This window comes from Psammomys obesus, unplaced genomic scaffold (genome assembly GCF_907164565.1).
Source record: "Psammomys obesus unplaced genomic scaffold, mPsaObe1.curated_primary_1811, whole genome shotgun sequence".
Taxonomy (NCBI): domain Eukaryota; kingdom Metazoa; phylum Chordata; class Mammalia; order Rodentia; family Muridae; genus Psammomys; species Psammomys obesus.
The window spans coordinates 6,537,669-6,549,623 of record NW_026590405.1 but is presented as its reverse complement, the minus strand read 5'-3'; the positions used below and the strand labels follow the sequence as shown (position 1 = coordinate 6,549,623).

The 11,955-nt window shown below is 59.5% G+C and overlaps 1 protein-coding gene across 2 annotated transcripts in view; it reads right to left on the bottom strand.

Moving 5' to 3' along the window:
• Positions 1-1,393: 1,393 nt before the first annotated feature.
• The window catches only part of Grm4 (glutamate metabotropic receptor 4), a 79,708-nt gene continuing 69,146 nt past the window's right edge, over positions 1,394-11,955 (bottom strand). For both annotated transcript variants that reach the window (XM_055607257.1, XM_055607256.1), the window contains exons 9-11: positions 10,017-10,952; positions 6,780-7,026; positions 1,394-2,326 (exon numbers count right to left, since the gene is read on the bottom strand). In XM_055607257.1, the coding sequence (XP_055463232.1) occupies positions 2,277-2,326; positions 6,780-7,026; positions 10,017-10,952 (1,233 nt within the window). In that variant the 3' untranslated portion in view covers positions 1,394-2,276. The remainder of the gene's footprint in view (positions 2,327-6,779; positions 7,027-10,016; positions 10,953-11,955) is intronic.

The window sequence follows — 11,955 nt, the reverse complement described above, 5'->3', positions numbered from 1 at the left end:
GTAGGCGTGGCCTTGTTGGAGGAAGTGTGTCACTAGAGGCTTTGAGTTCTGCCATGCTTGTGCTCCACTCGGTGTGGGAAACAGTCTCCTCCTGGCTTCCTGAGGAGAGTCTGCTGCTGCTGCCTGCAGATCAAGAGGTAGAACTCTCGACTCCTCCAGGACCGTGTCTGCCTGCATGCCACCTTGCTTCCCGCCACGATGACAATGGACTAAACCTCTGAAACTGTAAGCCGCCCCAATTAAATGTTTTCCTGTATAAGAGTTGCCTCGGTCATGGTGTCTCTTCACAGCAATGAAAGCCTAAGACACAGAGCCATCCCACCCAACAAAGGGAGACAGTCATTCTTGCTCTTCCTCCTTACAACACAAGCTGGGTGGCATACGGAGACCTGGAGATGGAGGAGGCTGAACACAGCTGCTCCCCAGGAGGGAGGGCTGGCTCAGGGGCTCGGGGCACCTCAGCACCTGACACCACACAGCAGCATTATCTCCAGAACTCATGCTTGGTCCCTGAGGCCTCCCTGCCCAGGGTCCTTCTGTCCATCCGGTTCTGGTGCCCCACACCTCTGTCACCTACCTGTTGGGTGGGAGAGTTGCAGAAGGGGCTGTGCCAAGAACCAGGGTCAGGTCCCACTGCTAGCTGTGGCCTCATGGTGCCAGGAGCCCAGCCTTTGCCATGCCGCCCCTGCCCGCCTCCCAACCTGTCAACAGTGCATGCTTACACACCTGCTGTACACACTTGCCCCTAGTCTAGGACAGATGGGTATGATGGAGACAGACACCGCCTACACACAACAGATGTGCATGCACAGAGGAGTCGGGGGCACACAGAGCAGACGCACACACAGAGCGGACAGACACACAGACCGCCAAGGAGGCACTCCCCTGTGGCACCATGTGCCAGCACGCGGGTCCCAGAGACCTTAGCAGCTGGAGATGGGAAAGCAAGGCTGGAACTGGGGACCCTGGTAGCCTGAGCCAAATCCTGGAAAGGACACCCTTGGCTGGAGGGAGAGGTGCTGGAATGATCTCCCGGATGCTGATTGCTTTCTTTTTATTATATGTGTATGTGTGTAGATGTGCACACAGGTGAAGACACCCAAGAATCCCACAAGAGAGAAAAACCTGGAGCACGGAGCTATGTCTGATGTGGATGCTGAGAACCAAACTTGGGTCTCCAGCAAGACATATTTAACCACCAAGCCGTCTCTCCAGCCCCCACAGGCCCTGGAACATTCTGCCGCTTCCTGCGAACTCTACTTGGGACACCAGCAATTTCGGAGCTCCTGCCTCCGGCCTTCTGAGGCCCACAGCCCTTCTGCCCCAGCTGACCTCTGGCCACCAGCTGTGGCTGCCCGTGGGCCCCTCAGTGGACACACAGGCCAGCTGCAAAACCATGTGTTTATCTTTATTAGAAATGTTCTCGGTAGAAAAACAGTCATGCTACACATCAGAGACCATCACCAAACACCCAGGCACTGAACTCCGTGTCGTTGGCAGGAAGGGCAAGGCGGGCAGGCGGGCGGGACACACAGCAGACGGGAAGGGTGGGCGAGCAGGCTGCAGGCCACAGGGACACACAGAGGCCACCAGGAGGACGCAGCACTTTGCAACACACTCAAGATTAGTTTTTGTTTGGGCTTCTTTTGTGTTTTGATCCCCCCCCCTTTTTTTTCTCGTTTGCAACATGACAATTGGATGGAGTAAAGAGGGAACAAAGGCTGGAAGAAAAGGAAGTCAATGGGACAGAAAAGAAAAGTGCTTGAGGTAGGGGCATGGCTGGGGTGAGGCAACTCAGGGAAGCAGAGGTGTGGGACGGGCAGATGGCAGAGGAAGGGCAGGAGTGGAAAGGAAAATACAGAAGCAGAGAGCCCAAACAGACAACACATGCAAAGACAGAAGAGAAACGCAAAGACAGGGTAGGGACCAACCGGGGTCACCAACAGGACAGACGGAGGCAGGAGGAGGGAGAGAAAGCCAGGGCTGGCCTCTCTGAGACCGCGCCCCCGTGCTCTGGGGCTGGGTACAACATCGGTCCAGAAGGCAGGCCTGCCGGGCGCAGCCTGGAAGTGCCGCAGCCACTCAGCCTCCTCCGGCTGCCTACCACAGCTTGCCCAGCAGTGGGGGCCGGGGCTTCTCCATCCTCAGCACCAAGCCACATTCGTGGATGCCGGCGGGGCACGCAGGACATCAGCAGGGCCCTCAGGCACGGCCCGGGCCCGATGCGCCGTCCTTAGAGGCTGTGACTCTTCAAGCTGCTTGGCTCCACAGCCCTGCTAGATTGCATGGTTGGTGTAGGTGACGTAGGTCTGTTTGGTGGCCAGTGCTGGAGAGAGACCAGGAGAGCCAGGAGTCAGCACTGCCGCTTCCAAATCCTCATTCCCCAAAGGCACTCCCCGTCCAACTCCCCATCGGGTCCCCCAGTCCAGACCTGCCTGCCCCAGGCCCCACATGGCGTCCCCGAATCACACCTGGCTCAAGCTAGCCAGCACCTGGAGAAGCCCCTCCTCACAGCATTAATCAGCCATGACCTCACCTTCGCGTGCCTCCCGCTATAGAGCGTTTGCCACCTCCCAACTCTATCATGCCTTAAAATGGTTCTTTGGAGGCGTGATACAATCACAGAACCCTACAACGCTCTCTGAGGGAAGTCTTTCGGAGCTTCAGCCCCACAGACTTAGAAGAGAAAGCGCTCAGTATGTTAGAATGGCGGGGTGGAGGAGGCCTGAGGAGAAGCGGTCACAGAGGAGCCTTGGCCGGCTCACACAGTCCCTGATCCCAGAGATGCTGCAGCATCCGTCCTGTCCACTCCCAGTAGCTCATGTCCCTCAGGCTGGCCGCCTCAGACCAAGCTTTCTCTGCCCTTGCTCTGGCCCTCGCTCATATCCCCAAGCCCAGCCAAGACTGACTTGGCATTCCTGGGATCTCCCACTTCCTGGCCACAGCACCCTCGAGCACCCTGCCTGAGGGGCCCAGCCAGGTGATGGCAGCAGCTCTCACCGGCAGTGTCTCTCCTGGTAGCCCAGTCAGACCGAAGGAGGGATGCCCTGTCCGTCAGTGAGCTGGGACTGGAGGCATGAGGAAGCTGGCCACACCCTTGGTTCTGTTCTGCCTTGACAGGTTTGGGGTCCGTCTCCCTCAGTGACAGGGCACCTGGGGTGGGGCTAGAAGGGGACTGGGTGGGGAAAAATGCTGTCCCCATCTTGGAGCTGCCCTGTTTCACTTGGGACTCTCTCAACTCTGAAAAGGGGAAATGCCCATCAGATCAGGCCAGGGACATGTGACCTGGAGGAGAGGTAGGCAGGCCAGGGCACAGTGGAGGTCCACAAGCTATCTCCCTGTGACACTGGGCACACAGCTGTCAAGTGAAGAACAATGTCTCCCAGCCTCTCCTGCAGCCGAGCCCGTTCTACGGTAAATCTTGCTAATTGAGTCCAAAGGAGGAGTGCTGTCCTAGTTAGGGTCAGTTACCAACTTGACACAGCCTAGAGTCAGTTGAGGGAGTCTCTGTTGGGGCATTAGCTAGATCAGCTTGGCCTGTGGCCACGTCTGTGAGGAACTGGCTTAATGAGTGATTCGGGCGGGCTCAGCCCACTGTAGGCTATGCTACCTTCACGCAGGTGGGTCTATCTGAGCTGTATAAAAAAGCCAGCTAAGCACGGGCCAGTGGCGAAGCAGCAAGGAGCTTCCTCCGTGGTTTCTGTGGCAAGCCCCTGCCTTGCGTTCTTGCACTAGCTCAGTGATGGACTATGCCCTTTAGAATGAAATAAGCGCCTCCCCACTGGCCCCAAGCTGCTCTTGGCAATGGTGTTTGTCACAGCAATCGAGAAGTAAACTAGGCCAGATGGAGCGCAACTTCCACCAGCGTGAGAGTCGTTTCTCTTCCACGGGTACAGCAGGCATGGAGATAGCCAGCTCCAATCCTTGGAGAACCAAAGGAGCAACAAGATGAAAGGAACCTGGGCCCATACCTCATTCCTGCCCACCTTTGACGTTAGAGAGAGAGGCACCTGTTTGACTTGAGCCTCCTGGTTTTGTTCTATGAACTCAGGAGGTACAGGGACTAGAGTTCAGTCCAGCTAAGGAAAGAACTTTCTCCTGGCCGGGGCGAGGGAGGGGCCTCCTGCATGCAGGGTACAATGGAAGGAAACCTGCTCTAACATTCGGGAAAGACGAGAACAGCGGCATGCAAAGCACCCCTGCATCTGAGAGCTGGATAGCAAAGAGGCTGCAGGGTGATGGGAAAGAACTGGGTGCCTCCCTGGGCCCGGGATGGACTGGGCCAGCTCAGAAGAGGCTGGGACACAGGGTGGCAGGCGCGCCAGATGAGAAACTTACAGAGTTCCGCTCTAGTAGGAGCGAGCTTCCTCCTTCCTGGGTGATCTCAGGTGGCTCCCTCCTTTTCCATACCCGTAGTTAGAAAGCAAGCAAGGTGGCCGTTTGTGCCTTTCCCAAAGGGCTGCCAAAACTTCCTACACCTCCACCCCATCTAAACCCCGCTGCCCCAGCCAAACCACAGTGGAGAGCAGTCCAAGCGGCCAGGAGCTAATCCCCAGACTCCATCATCTCTGTGCGAGCTGATGGGAACTGTTTCCCAGCTGTAAGAGCCTCCAGCGGCTCAGGGCCGGGAGATGGAAAGAAAACCTAAACAGTGGGAGAAGCCAATCCCCTGCCAGGAATGTAAGCCTCAGGCTCTGCTGCATGGGGGGGGGACGACGACTGTAGGAGACAAGAAAGAGCATGGCAAGAGACATCTGGGTCCTGTGCCGCTAGCTTAGCCTGAATTACTGACTCCAGAGCTTGCAGAACGGGGGTCTTGGTCCTCAGCTGCAAGCTAGGGAACCCCCAAGCCCTTTGTCAAAGCCCTCCTCACCGTCTGGAAAATGGGAACAGCAAGCTGACTGGCAGTAAGGCACACTGAACCAGTCAGCCAGCCGGGAGGGAACCAGGAACACCATCAGGGCCTCCCCAAGCAATTTCCATGTCATCTAACAGATTACCCCTCCTCAAGAAGAATGCTGGCTTCCTTCACCTGGAAGGCAGGTGACAGAAAACACAGCAGCAGGGGCCATCGGAGACCCTGAGCTCTGTGAAGCCGGGCAGAAAGGTGCTCTGGGCAGGGAGGCCAGGGTGGTGGCACCCAACGGCACAGAACGCTCCCTTTGTGAGTGAAGGCATGGAGGGTGGCAGAGCCTCCCCAAGGGTTCAGCCACCAGCCAACCATACAGCAATCTGCAAGACAGCCGGAGGCACAAGGCTGAGGGTCACCACTTGTCGCCCGGGACTCTGTACCAATCTGCCTGCAATCAGGGTTCTAAATTATTTATTCTGTTGTTTGTTTAAAGATATGTGGCCTGAGCTTGACAGGGTGAAAAATGTCCCTGTTCGACGGGAGTGACGCCTCCCCACCCCTCCCTCTCACACCCCCTCGGTGGGGCTGTCCCTAGAATTGATGACTCTGCAGCCCTGTCACTGAGAGAGACGGAGGACACAGGGAGCTGCCACCTCTGGCCCTGGCTGCAGGGGATGCTGGGCCTCCCTTGCAGGAGCAGGGTTGAGGACGTGGCTCCCCCGCCCACCTGCCACGCTTCCTCTTCTGACCTTGTGACCGGCCTGAGTGGGACAAAGGGACAGTGTCAGTCGGGCCACGAAAACTCTGCGAAGGCCCTCCCCTGTGGTCGCCCCCGGCTGATGAGTGTAATAGTGACCCCCTCCTGCTCTCAATAGACAAGTGTGTGAGTGTGTGTGTGTGTGTGTGTGTGTGCAGCTGTGTGTGTGCGCAGCTGTGTGTGCGCAGCGGCTCCTGCACCAGTGCACGGGGTCCTGGAGGGACAGGGGTGGAATGGGTAAGTGTCCACAGGAAGGACACTGTGTTTCTGGCCGTGCCCAGGTCAGAAACGTAGGCCCAGCTGTACTGAGGATCCTTACACGGAAGCCAGAGGGAGCGCCCTCGAGGACCCTCGGCCCCCTCCCACCTTAAGGCAGTCCCTGGAGGAAGGGTCAGGGTCAGAGGACAGGGGTTACATGATTTTACCGGAGCAAGAATAGGGAAGGAAATTGTGGGGGAAGCTGTTGGCACAAGGTGGGGACACGTCAGAAGTCAGAGGTATAATCCGCCAGAGAGAGGATGGCGACCCCGGGGACAGAGAGGCCATCGCACAGGGGAAGACAGACACCATGTGGAGGCCAGCCCTGCTGAATAATCTCAGGAGGGGCCCTCACTTCCTCTGGGTCTCACCTGAGGATGGAGCCCGGGCCGAGCTTGTCCCTGCTGCCACCAACTGGCTCTGCAGGCCAAGACTCCAGAGCATGGCGCTCTCTGGTGAGGCCTCTGACAAACCCCAGGGGAAGCTGCTCCACGGGCCATCAGCCTAAGTCTCACCCCGCTAGATCCTCAGCCTCCTGTCCCAGGACGGAGCGTCCCAGGTCCCCATCCTTCAGACCCCATCAGAGACAGAGCCAAAGATCGATCCCTCCGGGATTACTCCAAGGAACTGGGCCTCGGCCGCAGCCCTTCCCCCAGAGGGATGAAGAGATGCAGGCAGGAATAGGGATATGGTGGGGTCTCAGCACCCACAGAGCCAAGTCAGTGGGCACAGAGGGAAGGGGTCACCGCCAGGGAGTCTCTGAAGTTCTCTCAAGCCACCAGGAGGGGCCTGACGGGAGGACTGTGCTGACCTTCAACCTATTGTCTCCTAGAGGTTATCAGAGGGCAGGGAGGCCTGTGCAGGAAAGGGGTTGGGTGGGGCCTGGGAGCCCGATCCAGGCCACACACTCACCTGGGGCCTCCAGGTTCTCACACAGCTCTGACTTGGCTTCCCCGTTGGGCCTGAAGTTGCCCTTCTGCGTGAACTTGTTGGACATGGTGGCAGCGGTGACCACAGCTTTGAGGCTGCGCTTGCGCTTGGGCACGTTCTGCTCCGGGTGGAAGAGGATGATGTAGACTTTGGGCATGTAGAGCATTCCCAGGGACACCGAAGCGCTCAGACTCACGGAGACTGTCAGAGTAGTTGTCTGGATGTACAGCTGTAGGTTGCCCAGGTGGGGGTCAGAGCCCGCTCCACCCCCACACCCCTCGGCTCCGCCCCGCTCTGCCAAGACCCCACCCACCTGGCTCCGCCCCGGCCTGCCCCAGCCCCGCCCTCCACTCTGGCTCCATTCCACTCTGCTCAGCTGCCTCTCCTCCTGGAGGTCCCTGACCTTCCAGCACCCACCTAGGCGCAGACACAGCTGGGACAGACCCATTCTGCACCTGATGGCTTCGGGCAGAAAGAAGTCAAACTATGAAGCTGGTGCTTCAGAGGTCCTGGGGCTCACATCCTAACATGTGAACTTGGGAAGGTCAGGCCTTGTGCCTCAGTCTCCTTATGTACTCACCGGGCCTACAGTACCTACCCCACGGGGCCATGGCGAGGGCAGAGTTAATGGTGCTAAGTGCATGGGAGGCACTGTGGGGGGGGGGGGCCCGGGGGCCCGGGGGCAGCCCCTATATCCAGCCTGGACAGATGGCCAGAGCTTCGTAGGAACAAGCCCTGCCTGGGCCACTGCAGGTGACAGGAGCACCCACCGGTGCCTTGGGATGGCTCCCAGCTGCCCCTCGCCCAGTGACTATCCTCAGGTGCCACCATGTACAACAGGCCCTGATTGGGGAACCAGGACACCCAGCGGAAGATGGCTGTGGCAGCCACACTGTCAAAGCCCATTTCATGCTCGCTTTCCGGCACTAACGGTGACAGATGTTTAGCAGAATGAGAGCCCATTAATCTGGGTGTCGGATAATCCATTCTATAATGGAGGAAGCCCTCCAAACAGAGCCCAGCCATTGCAATTGCTACCGCCCTGCCCTGGTTCCCTCCCTCCTCCTGACAGGTGAGCCAGGCCCCAGCTGCCCCTCCAAGCTCAGCTGAGGCTCCAGGTGCCGGCATGGAGGAGACAGGAAATGCCCCCAAGCCAGGGTTCCTGCCCTAGAGGGTGGCTGATGTTCCATTTTTCTAGGAAGACCGCCCTGACTCCCCAAAGGCGTCATGTACATCTTGCCACTAGCCCAGCAGTGTGGGGCACAAGTCTGTGCTCCTTTCTGAAACCACAGGGGTCCTAAGAGGACGAGCTGTCTACCCCGGCCCACAGTGAGATGCTGAGTGAGCCTGCTACCTTCTGTGGGTTTCTGGCACCACTATCCATTGACAGAGACGGCACAGCACTTCGAACTCTAATATGTGCACAGGAACTGTGTGAGCCTTTGCCCCATCCATAAATGGCGCCTAGTGGTGAACAGGGTCGCTGTTTCTTCAGCTTCATTTTCCAGAGCCTTTCCGAGGACACAAAAGGGTCAGGAGCAGCTCAGGCTAGAATCTGCTGTCCCGGTGTCCCAGCCACCTCCAGGTAGAGAGCGGCTGCCCACTCGGGTTCTCTCCTCGCCCCAGGACCCGGAGGTGCCCTCTGACACTGGATCTGGTCTCTGGCTCCAGCACCATTCCCATGTCCCTGTGTAGAGTGTATGTGGCCCCAGGAGCGGGGAGCTGGTGATCCCTTCTAGAGAAGCCGAGGTGCTCTAGAACTCAGGTGGCATCTGAGACAAGGCAAGGAGTGTGGGAGGGAGGCGGGCCTCAGGATGGTCTAAGGCAGCAGAGTGAGGGCCAGCCTGCAGCGTGACCTCATGACCTAGCATGGCCTCAGGGCCAGCCCTGCCACCATGATAGGCCGGGCCAGCAGGCACTGCTGGCGCTCTGTGGAGTCCTTTCTGAAGCCCGCCAGCCAGAGCCGCTGAACCCCAGGATGACAGGGGACAAAGCAGAGAGTAGGAGCCGTATGTGCAGGCCATCATCCCTGCTTCTGTGCCAGAGCTGTGGGGGTCTGAGGAGCTTGGCTCTCAGTCAGGTTGACCCCGTGGGGACTGCAGTACTCTGTGCAAACCCAGGAGCCTCCTCTGTTCTGGCTGACTCCACAGCCACGTTCTGCCCTAGGCTGGCTGAGCAGTGACCTCACACAAAAGAATGACCGCTCCAGAGGGCACAGAGCAAGACCTCACCGCTGCCAAGCCCGAGAATCCTGGCCGAGGCTCACACCACACCCAGGGAGCCAGGCCCTCCTGACACCCACACACACGTACCTGAACTCACACGCACACCTGGCTTACACCCCCTCCCTGCAGCTGGGTGCGCACGCACCTACACAGATCGGTTCAGACAACTGCACGGCACCTGTAAGCACCCCAGCACCTGCACCCTTGCGTGCACGCTCCTCCGTCCAAGCAGCTGTGAACCCCTCGGCACATATCAGCCACACCCCATGCCCGCTGGCCCAGTGTACCTCACGCACAGCTCGCCTACTGCTGAGCATAGACACGAAGGCCGAGCTTACACCCGCTCCTGCTTGCACACACGCATGCGTACACACAGACACACTCACTCCCACACAAACACACAATCTCTCTCTGTGTCTGTCTGTCGGTCTGTCTCGGCTGGTGTCCCACGTGGCAAGGACTCAAAACCCAGTCTCTCCACTCTGGCTCCATTTGGAGGCCGGGAGAGGCAAGGGCTGGGTGGTCCACACGCTGGGGAGGGCGGCCTGCTCTGCAGCTCAGAGGGTGCCCCTCCGCCCCTCTGGATTCTGAAGGGACCATCCACGGAGGAGCGCCTTGGAGGACGGGGGTCCAGGACGGCGGGGCCTTAGCTGCCATGCTGTGGCCGAGCAGCCACAGACCCAGATGCCCCTGCAGGGCACATAGGAGGGTCTCCCAGGAGCGAGCCCCCGGGGGAGGTCAAAGCAATTCCTCAAGCTGCCAGCTTCCTGGGGCCACACCCCCCAGGGCACCCCATAGAGAAGGGGGTGCCTGTCTCCACCCTCAGCAGGGAAGAGAGAGAGAGAGAGAGAGAAAAGAACCCAGGGTGGGGAGGAGCGGGGTGCTGGCAGCTGAGGAAGAAAACAGAACGAGGTATAAAGGAAGGGGTCTAACGGGGTCCTGGGCACCTGCTCTCACTCCCCACTCTGCCTCGAGTCCTGACCCCACCACCCACCTTGTCGGCCGACTGTGAGGTGCCAAAGAAGATGGGGATAAAGGCCAGCCAGACAATGCAGGTGGTGTACATGGTGAAGCCGATGGGCTTGGCCTCGTTGAAGGTCTCAGGCACGCCTCGGGTCTTGATGGCGTACACGGTGCACGTGACCATGAGCAGCATGCTGTAGCCCAGCAGGCAGATGAGCGACAGGTCGGAGATGTCGCACTTGAGCACGCCCCTGGCCAAGCGGGGGTCAAGTGTCCGCTGGTCCTGGAAGTCCACCACCGAGTGCGAGGGGTCTACCACAAACCACACGCAGATGCCGAGCAGCTGCAGCGAGATGAGGCTGAAGGTGATGGCCAGCTGCGAGGCCGGGCTGATGAAGCGCGGGGCGCTGACCGACCGCTTGCCCTGCTCGAAGATGCGGTAGATGCGGTTGGTCTTGGTGAGCAGGGCCGCGTAGCTGATGCTCATGCCCAGCCCCAGGAAGATCCGGCGCAGCGAGCACGTGCCCAGGTCCGGCTCCGCGATCATGAGGAAGGTGGTGGCATAGCACAGGAAGATGCCCGCCAGCAGCACGTAGCTCAGCTCCCGGCCCGAGGCCTTGACGATGGGCGTGTCGTTGTAGCGCACGAACGTGACCACCACAAACAGCGTGGCAGCGATGCCCACCACAGCCAGGAAGAGGGGCAGCACGGCCCAGGGCGAGTCCCACTCCAGCTTGACGATGGGGATGGGCTGACAGCCCGTGCGGTTCTCCGTGGGCCGCATGTCATAGGGGCAGGTCTTGCAGGTGTAGCGGTCCACCTGGTACTGGTACCCCGTGCAGGGCTCACAGTGCCAGCAGCAGGCCATGCCCTTCACCGTCTTCTTCCGCTCGCCCGGCTGGCAGGGCAGGCTGCAGATGGAGCGGGGCAGCCGCTGGCCGCTCCCTGGCCACTGCATCCGCTCTATCTGGCAGGGACAGCACCACGGGGCTGGCGTCAGGACGCGCAGGCAGTGCCCAGACCTCACCCCCGCCCCGAGACCTTCCCTCCGGCTCCACAGCTGCGTCAGCCCATCACTGGCCGAAAGCCCAGCTACCTGGACCTCACCAGAGCTGGAATCAGACAACTTACGGTGTGACCCAGACACGGCTAACCTGGGGAGAATTCCAAACCCGACACTCATCCGGAGAAACTGAGTCCAGAGAGCACAGAGGTGATACCTAGCCTGGGTCACACTAAGCACCAATGCAAAGCTGCAGGAGCCTGGAAACAGTGCTGCCAGGAGGGACTCAGACCCCCTCCCCCGCACGCCTGTGTGAACAAGCCCCTTCCGTGTGTGAGGGCGCTCTGGGGAGGGGCAGGCGCACTGCCTCACAGCTCCACCTGAGCTCCTGCCCATCACTCCGGAGTCCTGCTCAGCTGAAAGCAAGAACAAAGATTCAAGCAGAAGACGCTCCATGGTGGCCTGGGTGACCACCCCTACAGCCGGCTCAGTGTGCGAGCCCGGCACCCGGGCGCTGGGGATGGCGGCTGCTAGAAGCTAAGCGAGCCAGGGGAGGCTTGGCACGCCCTCCCAAACCCCTTCCAGCACGGGGCGGGGGAGTGACCCAGTGGCCTGCAAGAGCTGCAGGTGCTGGGCCAGGGAGCTCGGTGAACCTGGGGAGGCCTGGCCAAAGGGAGTGCCGGAAGGGCAGGGAGGCTGCCACTTTGTCCCAGAGCAGCAAGCCTGGCCTAAAGGGACAGAGAGTGTGTGCGTGCGTGCGTGTGTGTGTGTGTGTGTGTGTGTGTGTGTGTCTGGGTCTGTGTGTGTGTGTGTCTATGAATCTGTAGCTGTGTGTGTGTGTGTGTGTGTGTGTGTGTGTGTCTGTGTATGTCTGTGTCTGTGTGTGTGTGTTTGTCTATGAATCTGTAGGGGTGTGTGTGTGTGTGTCTGTGTGGGTCTGTGTGTGTGTGTTTGTCTATGAATCTGT